General features: G+C 54.4%; 1 protein-coding gene across 2 annotated transcripts; it reads left to right on the top strand.

Moving 5' to 3' along the window:
• The first annotated feature begins 321 nt into the window (after positions 1-321).
• Positions 322-18,238, top strand: ADCK2 (aarF domain containing kinase 2). Of its 2 annotated transcripts, XM_046020593.1 has the most exons (8): positions 326-2,065; positions 4,246-4,392; positions 6,735-6,863; positions 7,896-7,991; positions 10,678-10,929; positions 12,311-12,439; positions 13,216-13,269; positions 17,811-18,238. In XM_046020593.1, the coding sequence occupies exons 1-8, from the start codon at positions 1,133-1,135 to the stop codon at positions 17,949-17,951; spliced, it is 1,881 nt and encodes a 626-aa protein (XP_045876549.1). In that variant the 5' UTR covers positions 326-1,132; the 3' UTR covers positions 17,952-18,238. The 2 variants fall into 2 exon arrangements, with proteins under 2 accessions (XP_045876550.1, XP_045876549.1); XM_046020594.1 differs by lacking the exon at positions 7,896-7,991 and having other exon boundaries at positions 322-2,065.
• The last annotated feature ends 672 nt before the right edge of the window (positions 18,239-18,910 follow it).

Here is an 18,910-nt window from a genome sequence, read left to right as displayed (position 1 = left end):
GTCGGTGGAGACTGACAGGCACGGGGGAAGGGGAGGGCACACAGGGTGCCTTTGCATTTGGCATTAAATCTATTTATGAAATCCAGGACCCCAGGGCCAGGTTAGCCTCTGAGTGTGTCCGCGCCGCTTCCGCTTTAAGGGGCGGAGCCGAGCGGGCGGGCGGGGCGCTCCCGGAAGACGCGGCCTCCGCGTCCTTCGCGTCGGATCCCGGCCCGCCGAGCGCCCTCCCCGGCTCACCGCGGCAGGACTGCGGCCGCCTGACTCCGGCCCTCCGCGCCCCTCTTCCCCGCCCTCCTCACCCCTCTTCCCCGCCCTCCCCACCCCTCTCTCCCCGCTCTCTCCATTCCGATCGCCGGCCCTCCGCACACCCTTCCCGCCGTCTGCGTCCGGATCCTCGGACCCTCATCTTTGAACCTCTGCACCCCTCATCTCCCCGCCGCTGGCTCTTCCCCACCGCGGTACCCGGTGCCCGGGTCTTCGACGGTTCGCACTGCCCCGTCCCCCACGCCGCGGCTCTCAACCCTTTGTCCCGGGTGTACCTTCCTTCTTGCCCCGCACCACCCTTGCCTCCGCCTCCCGCCTGCTCCCGGCACCCGGGTCCTGCGTACCCACATCCACCCCCACCCCCGCCCAGCCTCTCCGTGCTCTGGCTCTCGGCGGGTGCCCGGCTACCCGTGCGGGCTTGGGTGACCCCGCGGTCGCCAGGCTCTGGGTCCGCCCGCGCGGCCACCTCGCGCAGGTCGCGTCTCCGCTCTGGGCCTGGCCGGGCGTCTGGCTGGGCTCCTTCCGCTGTCACAGTGGGTGCGGTTCTGAAAACCCCCGAAGGCGCAGCCGGCCTCGGGCCTTAGGTCTAAGCGAGGTACGGGGAGAAAGTGGGGTGCGGAGCGGGGACGGAGGGGCCGGGCTGCGCGGCCTAGGGGGCGCGCCCTGCAGAGCGGGACTGCGCATAGCCTGCCCACGCTTAGTCTGCACGCAGGGTCTGAGCGGCGCGGGCTCTCGCTGGTACCCCACTTTTAAGTGGGATACTCAGCTGTGACCCTGGACTCGTGTCAGCCTTGCCTAAAGCGTGAACATAGATGGGTGCCCTTTAAGTCGAGGGCAGGCAGCCTAGGCCGAAGACGTCTGGAAGAGGATGGTGACCCCCTGGCGCCTCTCCGTCAGGGTCTGCTTGTCGCACCTAAGGGGTTTTGAGCTCAGAAAAGAACTTGGCCTTTTAAGATCATCTGGGTGCTCTCGTAATGCCAGACTCTGTTGGCTTCTGCTTGGTACTTTACCCAAACTTATCTCAAGCTATGGGGGCACCGGTGAGGGGACCCCTGAGAGCGCGTGCCAGCGAAGAGCCAGCTGGAGTGACCTAGCTGAAAATGGACCACTGGAGAGAGTCTCCCAAGAGGGGCGGTTGGGAGGCCTCTTTCTGCACCTCCGCATCTGGCTCCGGGCTGGGGCTCTCTTGATGAAATTCTTCCCTCTCCTTCTCTTCTACCCTCTCACCTACCTGGCTCCCAGCGTCTCCAGCCTCTGGCTCTACCTGCTTCTGAAAGCCACGGAGACCTCAGGCCCAACATACATCAAACTGGGCCAGTGGGCCAGCACCCGGCGCGATCTCTTCTCAGAGGCTTTCTGTGCCCAGTTCTCCAAGCTGCATGTCCGGGTGACGCCCCACCCTTGGACTGACACAGAACACTTCCTGCGTCAGGCGTTTGGGGAAGACTGGGGGAAGGTCCTCTGCTTTGAGAAGAAGGAACCTGTGGGTTCAGGCTGTGTGGCCCAAGTGTACAAAGCACGTGCCAGTCCTGCCTTCCTGGAGAATGACAGTGTCCAGAGACTGGCTAAGGCCTCCCGCCTGCAGCCTTCTTCGGAAGCTGGGACAGTCGGGAGGCTGGGAGAGCTCTTTGGACCCCCAGAGAAGGGGTGGGGGTTGCAAGGAAGTCTTGCTGACCAGTCCTTTCTAGAAAGGCTGCTCCTCCCGGAAGCTGACCTGGTTGGATCAAATGCAGTCGTGTCTCAGTCTTCAGCACGTGCCCACCGACCTGAGTCAGATCACCTCATCCCCGTGGCTGTGAAAGTAAGTGCTCGGATGGCTTCAGCAGACACTTTCGATCTAAAATTTTACCGTGTCCACAGAGCTGTCCCGGGTCAGGCACCCCCATTTGCAAACCACCCCACATTGCTTTCCACTGATTTTTCTTAGCTTGACCTTTGTTTGTGTGCCTATGCTGTGCACGCTGTATTTCTTGGTTTGAGGGAGTGGCTGTGTGAAGAGAGTTTGGGGTCCGTTGCCTCTGTGGGTGGAGGAACCACTACTCAGCTAACCTGCTCCTCTGGGGCGAGGATAAGTCAGAGACAGTCTCAGACGTGCTGGGGCGAGCCCAAGATGGCAGTATTCATTTGTACAGAAGTGGCTTCCTCCTGTCTTCATTTCTAGACACCCCTGCCTGGGCTCCACCATTTTTTTTTTTAGAAAGTTTTATTTATTTATGTGACACACAGAGAGAGAAATCACAAGTAGGCAGAGAGGCAGGCAGAGAGAGAGGGGGAAGCAGGCTCTCCGCTGAGCAGAGAGCCCGATGTGGGGCTTGATCCCAGGACCCTGAAGTTGTGACCTGAGCCTAAGACAAAGCCCAAGCCACTGAACCACCCAGGCGCCCTGGGCTCCATCATTTTTGTCTCCGCCCTCTTCCATCCCATTCAGCATGGTCCCAGGGCTCTGGCAGACCCTGGTGGGAGGTACCCTTGACACTCTCTTTATTTATTTATTTATTTATTTATTTATTTATTTATTTATTTGACAGACACAGATCACAAGTAGGCAGAGAGGCAGGCAGAGAGAGAGAGAGAGGGAAGCAGGCTCCCTGCTGAGCAGAGAGCCCGATGCGGGACTCGATCCCAGGACCCCGAGATCATGACCTGAGCCGAAGGCAGCGGCTTAACCCACTGAGCCACCCAGGCGCCCCCCCTTGACACTCTCTTATACCTCCTTGGAAACAGCCCTCTGTTTGCACCTACTGAATCACTCTTTCCAAGGCCGGAGGCCTGGCTTTTTATAAATGCTGCCATGTTTGGGGAATACTGGACCAAGATATCCTCCGCTCTGTGGAATACCAAGGGAGTGGATGCCAGCTGTGTACCAGGACAGGTGCCAGTCATGGTAGACACATTATTTAGTCTGTAGTGGCTGCCTTTGAGGGAGGCATTGGCTTAACTTGTATCCCTATATATCTCCTCTTTGTTCTCAGCTTTTGAAAGGACTTGATGTGGGGGAGCAGGTAAGGACTACTATCTCCATGTTCTGTTTTGTTTCGTTCTGAGATTTTATTTATTTGAGAGACAGAGTAAGTGCAAGAGAGAGCACGATCAGGCGGGAGGGGCAGAGGGACAGGAAGAAGCAGACTCCCCACTGATCAGGGAGCATGATCCCAGGACCCCAGGATCATGACTTCAGCTGAAGGCAGACACCTAACCACCTAGACACCCCATATCCATGTTTTAAAAAGTGGAGGGGCGCCTGGGTGGCTCAGTGGGTTAAAGCCTCTGCCTTCGGCTCTGGTCATGGTCTCAGGGTCCTGGGATCGAGCCCCGCATCAGGCTCTCTGCTCAGTGGGGAGCCTGCTCTCCACACCCCCCCTCGCCTGCCTCTCTGCCTACTTATGATCCCTGTCAAATAAATAAATAAATAAATAATCTTTAAAAAGCGGAACAGGAGGCTGAGAGGTTGGTATCTTGGCCAGTTTCAGGCTGGGAATGAGTTGTAGAACCAACAGGCATTGGAAAGCAGACTCTTCCCATCCCACCTCAGTGCATCCTTGTTTGGGTTCTGTGACTCTAGATCCTTCTCTGACTCAGGCCCTGGTACTGACCCAGTACCTGGTGTGCTCAGCAAAATGCAGATTCTTGCCCCATCCCCAGAGTCGGTGACGCAGGAGGTCCCGGAGGAGGCCGGGCCATCCACATCCGGGCACTCCACGGTGACTCTCATGCACACTAAGGTTTGGGAGCCGCTGACCTAAACTTAAGGTATTTGGAAGGAAAAGCCAGACTGTTCTTTCCAGCAAAGCCAAGTGCAGCCCGGAGGGGCTGGCTCTGGCGTTTCAGCAGAGGCACGTGGGGGTGAAGGAGGCAGGAGCTTCCTGGGTGTTCGGCCCACATCCGTTCTGCTCTGATGAGAAGTTGGCTTGGCTCCCCGGTGTTGGGCCCTGGTCCCATCTGGGTGAGCGTCCCCTCCTGATGCCTTCCTGTCCTTGGCAGGTGCTGCACCCCGGCTTGCTGGCGCAAGTACAGATGGACCTGCTGCTGATGAAGATGGGCAGCCGCGTCCTGGCGCTTTTGCCGGGAGTCAAGTGGCTTAGCTTGCCCGAGATCGTGGAGGAATTTGAGAAGCTCATGGTCCATCAGGTGAAGTCTCCTTCCTTCAACTGAAAATCGCATGTCACCTAGTTCTTTCCATCCGCTGTGTAGCAAATACTGAATGGCTGCGGGATTTCCCAGCGTGTCACAGGCGGCGTGGTGTGATAGTGGGGTAGGTAGTGGTAACTGACGGAACAAGGAACGCCAGATGCTGCAAGGCGATTTCTTGCTTGTAGCAAAGTTCCGTGTGGAACAGAAGGAGGGAGAGGGAGCTCTACTCCATAGTGACTTGGGGACCCATTTTCATCCCAGGGTGGGCACGGCCATCTTCAACCTGCATCATCTCGGGTCCGTGCGGAATGGGCAGAAGGTCACAGAGGATCCGATACGGGATCTGGGGCCTTCCTAGTCCAAAGGTCAGGGCTTCACTGCCACGACCCAGTGTGACTGCGAGTGTGCTTGGGAAGCCTTCTTCCTTAGCACAGGGCAGGGACGTGCAGGGCTATGGTGAGGCCTTTGGCATCACTACCTGCGCCACGGGTGGCTGCCGAACTTCTGGGTGAGAATTTGTGAACTCGTGCACTGTGCCTTTGCTCCGTTTCCAGGGCTCTTGAGTAGACAGGGCCCTCCACCCTGTCCAGGACCCTTAGAATCCTTGTTTAAATAACAAGACTTGGGGAACACACTTTGGAGGAGGTCAGGGCTCCAAGGAGGGAACCGGCCTGGCTCCCTGTTGGAGAGTGTGAAAGTCGGCAGTCTTTCAGAAGCAAGGTCCTCATTTATGTCCTCCGATGTAAGGTTTTAAGTCCCAGGGATGCATTTTAATGTTTTAAAAGCTTTGCTGTATGCCAAGAAATAATGTAGTTTTGATAATAAAAGAAGATTACAAGAGAGAAAATAGCTCCTACTCCCACAGCCATCTCCACATTACTGTCAGTCCCCCCACCCATGCGAGCTTTGGTTCCCCTTCTAGAAGTCTGATGGACAGCATGGGGTGACGAGTGAGACTTTCTCGTCCGTGAGGAATGTATGGTAGGCAGAGACTGCTGACCCGTAAATACTTGCAAATCGCGCATGGTCTCAGAGACTCCTGTAGAAGTCTCTGCAGGTTCAGTTGGGTTCTGCTGGGGCTCAGAAAGGAAGTGGTCTTTCTGTCTTGAGGGTCAAGGCTGCCCAGGCTCAGGCTGAGTCTTGGGAGGTGTTTACAGTTGGACCAAATAGGGAAGAACATTCCCATTAGAGGCAATAAGGAAGGCAAAGGAGAGAGGGGGAGGCTCAGGTAGGCTGGGATGTTGAGCGCCATACGGACTGAGGGAAGCTAGAGTTCAGGTTGGAAAGGACACAGGAGGCACGAGAGATGGATCTGAAGAGACAGCTGCCTTGGATGTCATCCTCAAGAATTTAGACTTCGTCCTGCAGGTAGTAGGGGAGCACCCCACAGAAGGGTTAGAGAGAGGGATGGCGGGAGTCAGGGAGCCCCACTCAGGTGCCTCTGTTACGGCCGGTGTCCGGTGACTGGTTGCCAGTCAGCTTGGGACCCACAGAGGGGTGGAGCGGGGGAGTGGATCTGAGCGTGCTGAGATCTGAGAGCCACTGTTAGTGGCCCACTGTGTGAAGGCCACGAGAGAAGAAGGAATGTGCAGTGACTCCCAGGCGCCTGGCAGGCGGGGGCAGTACGTTCTGTTTAGACGCGGCGTTTAAGGGGCTTTGGGCTTCCGTGAAGCTGCAACTCGGGAAGAGAAGTGTGGAGCTGCTGGCGGTGTCTGGCCAGGAGATCACGGTCCTGAGAGAAGTTGTCAGCTGAGGGTGGGAGGGGATGGAGGGCAGGAGCACAGGCTGGCCAAGGGCAGCCACTGAGAGAGCGTCAGCTCGTGTGCAACAGCTGGAGGCCCAGGGAGGATCGTGGGGGGAAGTCAACAGCAGGTGCCAGGAGGACAGCTGTTCAGAAAGAAGGGGGTTCTCAGTGGCACCAGTACCAGTGCCCCGAGAGGTCATCAGGATCAAGATGGGAGCGGTCCCTTGAGTCTGGCAGGCGAAAGGCTTGCTGAGCGTAGAGGGCAGTGCAGTGGGCCGAGGGCAGCAGGCCGCTGGAGAGCCATGGAGGTGAACCCCTGGGATGGGGGAAGGGCTACAGGGACTGGAGTGAAGGGGGTGAGCAGAGAGGGAAGAGCCGGGAGGCAGCCAAGCCCAGGCGCTACAGGGGTGTCTGCAGCTGGAGCTTCCAGAAGTTTCTGGAGGCCAGACCGCCCCTCCAGAGTTTCCTGGGGCATTCTGCAGGTGGGGAAGGGGGGGGCGGTGGATGTGGGGACTGGCTAAGCTCTGTGGTGGTGTAGATGCTGCTGCTGCCCCGTGCCCAGATCACCTCTCGTCCCCTCTCCACATCTCTCTAGATCGACCTGCGTTACGAAGCTCGGAATCTAGAACACTTCCAGTGCAACTTCCTGAATGTGAATTCTATCAAATTCCCCACCCCGCTGCGTCCCTTCGTCACCAGGGATGTCTTGGTGGAGACTTACGAAGTAAGTGAGAGCTTGCTTCCTGGGGCTGTGCCTTCCACTCAGGGCTGGGCCATCTCCGCTTCACCCCGAGGCTTCTGTCTGAAAAGACAAAAGCCAAGAGAACACGGGATTACTGTCTGGAAAGCTGAGGGGAGTTTGGATACAGCACGGGGTAGGGAGCCTGTGTAGGGGGGTAGCTGGGAGTCTGGATGTGGCCTCAGACTTTTTTGGACTTGAAAACCTTTCCATTTTATTTGCTGGTGATGTCAGTTTCCTCCTGTGTAACAGTGGGCGCCTCTCCCTGCCTCTCAGGCTTGTCCCAGGAGTCAGTGACACATTGAATGCAAAACGCCTTCAGAGTTTGCACAGGGAAAGTGCTCAGCAGTGGCCTCAGCTGTTGCCTGGTCTGGCCTCCTTTGTAAAACTGCTAACGTTTGATCCAGGGAAGTGACCCGAAAGGCCCAGTGTTACTGGCTGTGTGACCTTGAGGAAGTTCCTTAAACTCTCTGGGCTTTAGTTCTTTTCTTTGCCACTGCGAGAATAACAAGATCAATCTCAACGGGCACTTGTCTCAGCGGACAAATAACTAATCTACATGAAATGGTTATTTACTTTGTCCTTCCTTCTCTTTCTCCCCTTTCTCTCCATTTTCTTGCTCGAGGTCACAGGGCTCACTTACGGCCTTGTTGGCTGATTGCTGATCAGAAACTAGCTCTCCTGAGGCCCGCTCCTTGTCTTCTCTCATGACATTACATCTCTCACCTGTGGGCAGCAGAGTCACGAGTTTCCTCCAGAATAAACCGAGGGGAATCGGTTTTTTTTTTGTTTGTTTGTTTGTTTGTTTGTTTTGGTTTTTTTTGAGAAGTGTAACCTAAGGGAAAAGCAGGCAGGTTCAGATTAACTTGTGGATGACAGGGGGATTGTGAAGAAGGGAAAACTCTTTGGGAAGAGTAAGGATGGGAAGGCAGAGCGCTGGGTCGTTTGGGGGTGGGGAGCAGGGCACGGGTTGTGCCGTCTGGGGTCCAGCTCTCTCTCCCCTGACATCCCTTAAAGGAGAGCGTGCCTGTGTCCAGTTACCAGCAGGCTGGGATCCCCACTGACTTGAAGAGGAAGATTGCCCAGCTGGGGATCAACATGCTCCTGAAGATGGTGAGCGCGCGGGCTGGGAGGGAGCGCTCCGGCCCCGCATGGGGTGGAGCTGCGTGTGGGGAGATGGCAGAGACGCTGGTCGGCTGTCAGGGGTGGGGGGTGAGCAAAGCAGCAAGCCACCACGTTGAGAGTCTGCTCCAGAGATAGCGGAGCCTACCAGAACGCCCCTTCATTGGACGCCTTTCTGTTAAGCACAGCGTCCGGGGGCGTGCACCGGTCACCATGCCAGGTGCTGCGGAGCGGGGTGCCAGACCCAGGCCCGGCCCAGGTTGCCTGTGGTTTGGACAAAAAGCCGGAGACGCCACGTGCTCGGTGGTGTTTCGTTCATTTGTCCAGCAGCTGAGCCCCCGCTCTGTGTCCTGGCCGGAATTAAGTGCTAGGTAGATGGCAGTGAGCGAAATGGAACTGATTTCAATGTTCCTGGAACTACCATTCCCTGGGAAGACAGGCCACAGATCAGTAAAGGATACACAGGGACCACAGGGTCATTCAGGAGGGGCCAGTCCCGGCCTCGGGGTTTGGCCGGCACGGAAGACAGCGGCCGGGGCCTGGATGGCTCACTGTAAGCAAAGAGGATGAGCGTCCCGGTCTGGAGGGCACAGCAGCTGGGTAAGAAGGAACAGGTGTGTGGTCGGAGTGGGAGGAAAGGACCCATGTGACTGACGTGGCGCGTTGAGGGCAGAGGCCGGTGGCCACAGTGGGGCAGAGGTGAGCACAGGAGCTGAGCGGGCCCAGCCTCTACCTCTAGCCCCGAGTGGAAAGTCAGCCACCCCCGACTGAGGACCGCGCCGGGAGAGCTGGGTGTCCGCTCGGTCGGTGCACACTGTTTTACCATAACTCTCTGCGGTGGGCGTTCAGTGGGGAACCAGGCCCCAGGGCTCCCGGGGGCACCTTGGGCCAGAGGGGAAGCTGCAGTGGGAGCAGCTCCGGGAGAAGCAGCACCAAGCAGCACCCAGGACACAGGAGATCATGACGGGCTCCAGCTGGCAGGATTGAGGACCGGGGGCGAAAGCTGGGGGGCCGAACTGATAGCCGCGTGCCGGGAGGTTCGGCCCTGGAGTCAGCCAGTGTTTGGTACCTCCAGCCGGCAGGCGTGCCAGCCCTGGCTTCTCTAGTTCTCAGGATTTTCACCAGAGCAGCAGCCGCTCTCACCTCCTTCAGAGCCAGAGCCCAGGACCAGGAGGGTGTCTCTGGGGCCTGGGGCTGTGGCAGGAGATGTCCCCAGAGAGCCTCTGCAGCGGCAGCTCTCTGCACCCTCCCGTGGGGCTCTCCTTCCCTTTGGGAAGGCTTGCTGGTGGTTTCTGACCGCAGAGATGACCTTTCGCAGGATGCACATTCCTGTCCCACAAAGTCACACCTGACTTCTGTCTGTCATAGTCCCTGGAGCTTTCTTTCCTGCTTAGGAGTTTCAAAGCCACTTCCCCCTGCACACCCGATTCTGTGTGCCAGGATGGCTGTTGGTATCACGGTTAGGCTTCACTGTCATGGGCAGAGGGAGTTCATGGAGGGGAAGTCTGATTTAGGAAATGTTTTTCTAAAAAGGTAGTTCTGGGGCGCCTGGGTGGCTCAGTGGGTTAAGCCTCTGCCTTCGGAGGTCATGATCTCAGGGTCCTGGGATCAAGCCCCACATCGGGCTCTCTGCTCAGTGGGGAGCCTGCTTCCCCTTCTCTCTCTGCCTGCCTCTCTGCCTACTTGTGATCTCTCTCTCTCTCTGTCAAATAAACAAATAAAATCTTTTAAAAAATAAAAAGTTAGTTCTGTGGAGCACCTGGGTGGCACAGCTGGTTAAGAGTCTCCCTTCAGCTCAGGTCATGATCCCGGGTCCTGGGATTGAGCCCCCCACCCCAGTCCCCACTCAGCAGGGAGCCTGCTTCTCTCCCTCTCCTTGGTGCTCCTTCTGCTTGTGCTCTCATTCTGTCAAATCAGTCAATCTTTAAAAATAAAATAAAAATAAAAAGGTAGTTCCATGCATTTTAAGAACTTAGAATTTGGGGAAAATCTTTAAGCAATGGGTAGATAATTATTCTGAATTAGATTATTACTGCTAAAATCACAGAATAAAAATAAGTCCTTTAGCTAAGGTCGTGATTTCAGGGTTGTGATATCGAGCCCCACATCGGGCTCTGTGCTCAGGGCAGAGTCTGCTTGTCCCCCTCTGTCTCCCATTGCCTCTCCCCCTGCTCACCTGCGTGCTCTCTGTCTTTAAAACCAACCAATCAATCAATCTTAAAATAAGTAAGTCCTTTGAAATGCAGTTCAGCTTTGGTTTTTCATGTTCCCTTATAATCTTTTTATTTTTACTTTATTATTATTACTATAATTTTAAAAAATTTTTATTTGTTTGAGAGCCAGTGAAAGTGAGAGAGATTGCAGAGGGTGAGGGAGAGGCAGGCTCCCTGCTGAGCAGAGAGCCTGATGCAGGGGTCATTCCCAGGACTTTGGGATCATGACCTGAGCCAAAGGCAGACGCTTAACCCGAAATTATTTTTTTCTTAAAAATGTCAACCTGGCCTGTCCCAGGACAACTTCTGAATGCATGACATAAGCAGTGAGGCTTTATGTACTCCGCCATCGTACTCAATCCCTGGGCACTTACTGTCACTTTGGAAGCTTTTCTGCATATGGCCTGGTGACGCTGGGGCGGTGAGGGTTGCCTCTGCCTTGAATAGCGCCGATCTCCTTCCAGATATTTGTGGACAACTTTGTCCATGCAGACCTCCACCCGGGGAACATCCTGGTCCAGGGCGCCGACGGTCTCTCCAAGAGTCGAGAGGCACCGCTGCAGCAGATGGATGTCTGCGACACGCTGGTGGTGGCCATGAGCCCCGCCCCCTGCCCGCTGCGCCTGGTGCTGCTGGATGCCGGCATTGTGGCGGAGCTGCAGGCCGCGGACCTGAGCAACTTCCGAGCCGTTTTCATGGCTGTGGCGATGGGGCAGGTGAGCCCCAGCGGGCCTGCGGGAGCTGGGGACGATCTTTCACTGCAGGACTCCTCCGCCCTCGTCAGTCTTGCAAATGGCCTGTGTTTGCTACTGGTGCTCCTACTGGACGTGGGTGGAACGGAGCGAGAGGGGCAGGATTGGGAAGGAGAAGGAGAGCAGAAAGGAAGCCATCTAAGGGGTCTTTAGTCAGAATGTGCTGATGCCCGTGGGGAACACCTGTTTCAAGCAGCTCAGGGTTTGGGACGAGGGGAGGAAATGACTCCAGCCCGAATGCTGTTTTGTACCAGTGGTTTCTCTTCCCTCACCAGTAGGTCTGTGGGTGGGCATTGGGAACACTGGCCTCTTGTCCAAGTAACCATCAGGCTGGTGAGAAGCAGCAGTACAGAGCACTTCCGCTCCAAGTGTGGGAAGGTCCCTTGGCATCCGGAGTGGTTTTTGACTCCCGACCCCATGGCTGCGAGGGGCTTCGATGGTTGAGAATTATTATTTGCAGAAAGGGATTTGGCACAACCTCTACTGAGTCAACTTAAAGTATGATGTCAAGAGTGACAATGAAGAAATGCTCTGACCAACTGGTATGGAATTTTCCAGCAAGAAAGACCCTGACAAAGAGAGAACTGTTTCTCTTTTTTTTAAAGGCAAAATTCAGGGGAGCCGCTGCTTATTTAGGAGCCTTCTGAGGGGACAGTCCAAAGGCTTGAGTCTGAGACAGTTGAAAGTGTCCCCCGAGTCAAGGTTAAACACTGAGGTCCAGTGGCAGGTTGCGGGGGGGCATTCCCCTACACAGATTGGGATGAAGGAAAGTTACAGCCAGAGAGAAAGAGCTTGGCTCCCGGTGCCGCACTGTGGGAGGTGAAAGGCTCTAGGAGGGACTACTAGGGTGTTCAGGGGGACTGGGAGGCTCCGGTCTGGGGGTGTCCAGGGTTGAGGAGGAGGAGGTGGAGGAAGGCTGGAGCACAGAGGCTGGGGCAGGTGTGAGGAGGGAATTCTCCTTGGCCAGGAAGAGCGCCCACAAGGCCAGCGTGGCTGGTCCAGTCCAGAGGCAGGTCCCAGCGACTCCGGGGATGGGCCGGTTGGTCAGCAGGGCCTCGTGGCGCGTGAGCGGCAGGACACTGGCTTTGCCGCCGTGCCCTGCGCAGCTGGTGAAGGCGAAGGAGATGATGGTGAAGGAGATGGCGGGGGGCTCCCACCAATTTCAAAGTCTCTGTCGGTTTCCATGTATTCTGGATGGGGTGAGATTAAAAACGGATGGGTGGTCAGAAGCAGGATGGTTGAAACCTTGGGTGGAAGCAACTAGGGTAGGAGGAAGTCTGGGCAGAGTGTCTAGTGTTATGACCTCTCTTGACTCTACCAAGTTCCTTGCCTTCACGTCTTGTAGGGCCAGAGAGTGGCCGAGCTCATCCTGCATCACGCCCGGGCCAGCGAGTGCAGGGACGTGGAGGCGTTCAAGGCTGAGATGGCCACACTGGTGACCCAGGCCAGGAAGAACACCATCACCCTGGAAAAGGTGAGCGGGCCGCTGGAGGGGCGGAGGCCGTGGGGGTGTTTACCACCTTGGCTCTTGGATGGAGCAAAGGTCGAAGGGAGACCCTCTTTATGGTGAGAGGTCTCAGGCAGCATTGAGTTTTAAGGCAGATGAAGGGCAAACCTGTCCTCTGCCTGCATCTTCTGGCTCCTTTGACCTCGTGGCTGCTGGGGCGGTGGCATTTATCGTGCCGTAACCCCTCCCTGTCCCCGGTGTAGCCATTCTGCTGCTTCGCCCGGGAGCAGGGGCTCAGCTGAGCAGGGAGGGAGGGAGGACGAAGGCCCCTGAGCAGCCAAAGGACAAACCTAACATTGCTGTTCTTTATTTACACATGAACCGAAGCCCACTTTGTGTTTTAGCCACAGTTCTAGCAAACTTGACTTTTTTCTCACCGAGTGCTCAGTCTATACTAGCGAGTCAGAGTAAGGAGTGGGCCCCCGGTAGTGAGGAGTGGCGGCTGGCACCCCGGCCCTTCCCATCTCATGGATTCGGATGGGATTTCTGTGTGTGCTGGAGTGATGGGAGTGATGGGGTAGCAGGGCCTCGAGGCTCAACTCGGCCAGGGAGTTGAACACGCACCGCAATGGTGCGTGTGCGGTCCTTTCTTGAGTTTGTCTGACAGTTGGTGTGTGTGTGTGTGGGGGTGGGCTTGTGAGTGTGGGTGTGAGCGGGGTGGGTGGGAGGATGGGGAGGGACGGGGCCGGAGGGGAGAGGAGCGGTGCACGGGGCTCTGCAGGCAGTTTTATTCTGTTTTCCAGCTTCAAGTTTCCAGCCTTCTGTCGAATGTCTTTAAGTTGCTGATGACTCACAAGGTGAGGCCCCTGGCGGAGTCGAGCCCCCGTGCTCTGGTTGGGTTGGCGGGGAAGGGTCTGGGGAGGCGGGAGGGGGGCCGCAGGGTGCTGAGAGGGACCCCTCCTACAGGACATCTCAGTTGTGCAAACATTTTCCATACTAGTCCGTTTGTGTGAAGGGTGTTGTTTCTGTTTGCTGACACGGTCACGGCATGACCACGGTTGGTCGGGGTCCCTGTCAGTCTAGCGGTCTCAGTACTCATGATCCCTCACTGGACGAGTATGTTTTTACAAAGGCAAAAACTGACTAATTCAGGCTTTTCATACCTTTTCCCTCCTCAGTTCACATCACTGATCCTTAGTCTTTTTATTTATTTATTTATTTATTTATTTGACAGAGAGAGATCACAAGTAGGCAGAGAGGCAGGCAGAGAGAGAGGAGGAAGCAGGCTCCCTGCTGAGCAGAGAGCCCGATGCGGGACTCGATCCCAGGACCCTGAGATCATGACCTGAGCCGAAGGCAGTGGCTTAACCCACTGAGCCACCCAGGTGCCCCACTGATCCTTAGTCTTAATGTAAGTCATGCTTAGTTCTTTGCTGGGGTTGGGGCAGCCCGAGAGGAGCAGCCTCTTTTCCTGGTGCATTTGGAGGTCGCAGGGGGGCTGTCCGGGCCTTTGCCTCCCAGCCCAGTCCCTTGGAGGGAAGTGGCCTCATGGTTCTTCACCTCGGCTTCACCTCGGGCTCTGGCTCCTTGTGACAGATGGCAGTCTTGGGCCACTCTCCAGAGTCAAGCTGCCAGCCGAGGGTGGAAGGTGTTGAGGGCAGGGCAGGTTCTCCTCTGAAGATGGCCTCTCCCCTTGTTTCTCTCGAGGTCCTACAGTCTGATAATGAAACTCTGCATGGGAAAGGCAGCTTTTTTTTTTTTTTGAAATTACATTGAATATTTTTAAGTAAACTTTTAATTTTGGAATAATTGTGGACTCACATGCAGTTGTAAGAAATAATACAGAGAGCTCCCATGTATCCTTTACCCAGTGCCCCCAGTGGTAACATCTTACAATATTATAACAGGGACTGACATGGATATAATCAAGGTACAGAATATTTCCATCAAAAAGCAGCTACCTGACAAGGATCATAACACACAGCCGAGCGTTGGAAGGGTTGTGTGGCCTAGCGCCATCATCTTACAGGAGGCACGATGGAGGCAGGGTGGTCCGCTCGCCTCCCTGGGCCTTGTGGGCGGAGCCCAGAGTTGACACACAACCAGCGGGTCTCAGTCCTGTGCTCTTCCTGCCGCTCCGCACCTGCTCTGCAGCGGCTGTGTGCTTGGAACAAAACCGACACACAGCCTTGGGGCTTCCCCAAGTATGCCATGGACTCGTGGGGTAACCGGTCCAGCGAGTCCGTGTGGGGTGCCTGCCCACCTGGCATGGGTCGCGCTGGGTGCTTTTCATCCAGTGTCTCATTCAAATCTCAGGACGGTCCCCCCGGGCAGGTATGATCTCTGCCATATTAGCCGCACAAAGAGATGGGCCCCGAAAGGTTAGGTGGCTCCCCACGTCCCACTGACTGTGCACGGCAGAGCCATGGTCTGCGCCCGTCTCCGACTCTGGGGTTGCCTTTGTTGGTGGGGTTGTGGTAAAAAGCTTTATGCTTTCCAAAACTTTTGACAAGTTCTGTTTTAAAAGTGACTTCAGCATCACCATGGGATTGGGAAAAGCTTTAATCGTTGCTAGGGAGTCGGGCTGGAGAGAAACAGGAGTGAACACACACTCCTGGGAGTTCCGTTGCACGCAGTGCGGAGCGGGGAGCCGAGGCTCACACTCCCAGTGCCGGCCTGCACGAGCCTCTCCCAGCCTCCAGGGCCGGCGGGAGGACGGGCCAAGTCATAGTGGGGGTGTGGGCTGAGCTCCCTCTCTGCACCCCCAGTGCCTGACTTAGCTGTGTCATACGTTTCGGGATCCCACTTAAGCCCCCCACATTCCTCATGGCAGGCACCTAAGCCAAGAGGCCCAGCAACAAACCCGCGGCCACACAGCCCCTGTGGCAGGTTCAGATCCGGGTGCTGGCAGTCGGACCACAGAGCCCCGATTCGTACGGCTTTGTCCTCCTGTGCTCCTGTGCTCCAAGGCCCGACACGGCCTTCCCGAGACACAGTGGGGGACACAGTGGGCAGAAGCTCCCTAAAGCTTTGCCATTCACACTGCTGTTCCCGGAATGGAAGAGCAGAGAATGTCTGGTACAAGGACTGTGTTCTAGGTACTTCACTTGGCATTTAGCTTTTTAAAAACTGAAAAATGTTTACTTATAGTTAAAAATACGTACACAGAACTTACCCTAACCATTTCCGGTGCACAGTTCAGCATTGTCAACCCTATGCACATGGTTGTGCGGCAAATCTCTAGAACTTTCTCAACTTGAAAAATGGAAACTGTATCTATTGAACAACTCTCTATTAATTTCTCCCTCTTCTCGGGCCCTGGCAACCACCATTCCACTTTCTGTTTCCATGATTTTGGTGACTTTAGTTATCTTGTATAAATGGAGTTGTGCAGGATTTGTCCTTTTGTGCCTGGATCATTTCCCTCACCATGATGCCCTCGAGGTTCATCCGGACTGTAGCATGTCCCAGGATTTCTTTCTCAAGACTAAAGAATATTCCATAGTATGTGTGTGTGTGTGTGTGTGTGTGTGTGTGTGTGTGTGTACCGTATTTTCTTCATTCGTTCATCCATCCGTGGACATTTGGGCGACTTCCACTCTTGGCTGTTATGAATAATGCTGCCGCGAACACGAATGTGCAAGTGTGTCTTTGGAGACCAGCTTTCAGTTCTTTTGTATGTTCACCCAGCATTGGGACTGCAAGACCATACGGTATTTTTGTGTTTTTTGAGGAAGCTCTGTACCGCTTTTCCGCACAGGATTTTACCTTCCTGCCGTCAATATACAAAGGATCTGGTTTTCCAGATCCCCACCAACACTTGGCATTCTGGTGACGGTCATCCTGACAGGTGGGAGGTGGTATCTCGTTGTGGTTTTGATTGCATTTTCCTAATGATAATGATGTTCAGCCTCTATTCATAGACTTGTTGGCCATTTGTATGTCTTCTTTGGAGAAATGTCTGTTCATGTGGCACTTAATTTTTTAATGAAAAATTTTCAGAAACACAGAGGTAGAAAGAACACAGCAAACACTGAAGAACTCAGCACTCGGCTTAAGAATGAAAGCATTTGGGGCGCCCGGGTGGCTCAGTGGGCTAAGGCTAAGCCTCTGCCTTCAGCTCGGGTCATGATCTCAGGGTCCTGGGATCGAGCCCCACATCAGGCTCTCTGCTTTGCAGGGAGCCTGCGTCTCCCTCTCCCTCTGCCTGTTGCTCTGCCTATTTGTGCTCTCTATCTCTCTGTCAAATAAATAAATAAAATCTTAAAAAAAAAAAAAAGAAAGAAGGTATTTCCGGTGGTGTTGAAGCACCGTTTAACTCCTCAGACAGCTTTTCAGGCCTGACCTGAGACAAATACCCTTTCCTTTTAACAGAGATTATTGCCCTCCGAGTCCACCTTCAGTTTCCTGACCTTCAGTCCATTTGAGAAACAGATTCTTATTCTTCTGGGTTTACATCCTGGCTCTCTTCCCCCTCACGCAGTGGCCTTGAGCAAGTCACTTAACCACCATGTGCTTGAACTTCCTTTTTATAGAATGGGGATGATGATAGTACTTTTTTTTTTTAAGATTTTATTTATTTGACAGAGAGAGAGAGAGACAGTGAGAGAGTAAACACAAGCAGGGGAAGTGGGAGAGAGAGAAGCAGGCTTCCTGCTGAGCAGGGAGTCCAATGTGGGGCTCGATCCCAGGACCCTGGGATCAGGACCTGAGCCGCAGGCAGACACTTAATGACTGAGCCACCCAGGTCCCCATGATGACAGTACTTTTGAGAATTAGTTGAGTAATTCACTTAAATTGCTATTACTATTAACTTGGCTCCAAAGGGGGAGAAGTTGGGGTGCCTGGTCTGCCTTTGGCTCAGGTCAGGATCCCAGGGGTATTGGGATGGAGCCCCGCATCGGCTCCCTGCTCAGCAGGGAGCCTGCTTCTCCCCCCATCCCCGTCCCCTGTGCTCATGCTCTCTCTTATTCTCAAATAAATAAATAAAATCTTTAAAAGAAAGGTGGGGGGAGAAGCTCTCCTGTGCTTGAGCAAAGCCATTTGTGCGTGGTCTCAAAAGGCTACTGCGGATCTTGAAGAATGACCCTCATGTAGATTTATAGTTTCTGGCTTAGCTACGAAATATTCATTGTATTATTTTTAAGTCATTCAAACAGTACACACACCCACCCCTAGAGAAGCACATGCTTCATCCCCCAGATTTTCCCTCAATATTTCTTGTACATGGGAGGTTAGGTGAGTAGATGGGATGGTGGGGAGAACGACGAGGTAGGGAAAGAGGGTCAGGTAGATGGTAGAAGTTCCAACAGGCCTAGAGTGGACAATCACATGGTCACCCAGGATACCATCTCTAGATCAGAGGGCTTTAGAAAAAACCAGTCTTTTTCTGTTCCAGGTAAAGCTCGAGAGCAACTTTGCTTCCATTGTGTTCGCCATCATGGTGTTGGAGGGCCTTGGCCGCTCCCTGGACCCCAAACTGGACATCCTGGAGGCAGCAAAGCCCTTCCTTCTGAAAGGACTGGCGTCCCCCCGCTGACCGCAGCAGTGGGTGTGCAGTGGGCCTTCGTCTCAGGACTAACGGCCACCTCCGACAGCCTCTCCTGTGGCAGCCTGAACATTTTAAAATTGGGATGCATGGAAGGCATACCACTATTTTTTACCCTGACTTGGGTTCAGGCATCTGTTTTAAAAGCTTTGGGTTACTTAGAGGAAGTAAAGGGAGGGAAGACTCCCAGCCATTCAGTCGTGGGTGCTGGGCCTGGTGTTGGGGATAATAATGTTCTGTGGAGGAGGACAAATAAACTGAGTTATTTTGTTTTCTTGTTTTCGTCTCTTCTCTTTTTAACCGTCTGCTTCCGGATCAGGTGGGTCCTGCTGGGTGTTCCGTGACTCTGAGATTCAGCTTGGAAAGTGTCACAGAATCCTGCAGACCCTTGGCTTCCAAATGTTTCTGATTATGCACCCTCCTGGTGAAATACTTGTATTTACGTATATATGCACACACGTATCACTTATTTATGGGTTTTATACAGGCCCTACCACCGCTAGAAATCTCTGAAGGCACAGTATGTACTTTGGGCAAATTTTGCTGTACTTCAAATTATCTTCTTGATAATTTTAAATATTTTTTGATGCTCTCCTGAGCAATATTTTTTACAAGGTAAAATGATACCAGGGACAGGAGCAGAATGGGCTCTGCCATTTTCTTCAAGTTCCCCTGTGCTCACATGTTAGCGTTCAGACTGCAGTTTCTCAGAGTCATGTTCAGCCCCTTTTCCATTTGTCTGGAGTCAGTTTTGGCTAATACTAACACAGAGATAATAAAATCAGTACATCCTGTTAAACAGGGCTTGAATCTGCAGCAGCGCCGCAGCAACACCCCAGCAAGGATAAAGGCGGCCACTGCCCACCTTTCTGCACGGGGCCCACTCACAGGCAGTGGGCGGCCCAGGGTCAGCTGGTGCGGTAGGTATTAGTAAAGCTTAGTTTCTTTCT

The sequence above is a fragment of the Meles meles genome, chromosome 10, assembly GCF_922984935.1.
Source record: "Meles meles chromosome 10, mMelMel3.1 paternal haplotype, whole genome shotgun sequence".
In the NCBI taxonomy this organism is placed as follows: domain Eukaryota; kingdom Metazoa; phylum Chordata; class Mammalia; order Carnivora; family Mustelidae; genus Meles; species Meles meles.
This window is presented reverse-complemented; position numbering and strand designations above follow the sequence as displayed.

What these genes read in the sequence shown, in the direction of transcription:
- ADCK2 (XM_046020593.1), top strand. Translation starts at nt 1,133, where the DNA reads ATGGTGACCCCCTGGCGCCTCTCCGTCAGGGTCTGCTTGTCGCACCTA. An exon ending in TGGCTGTGGCGATGGGGCAG is followed by an intron (nt 10,930 to 12,310) that starts GTGAGCCCCAGC and finishes CACGTCTTGTAG; the next exon opens with GGCCAGAGAGTGGCCGAGCT. An exon ending in AGTTGCTGATGACTCACAAG is followed by an intron (nt 13,270 to 17,810) that starts GTGAGGCCCCTG and finishes TTTCTGTTCCAG; the next exon opens with GTAAAGCTCGAGAGCAACTT.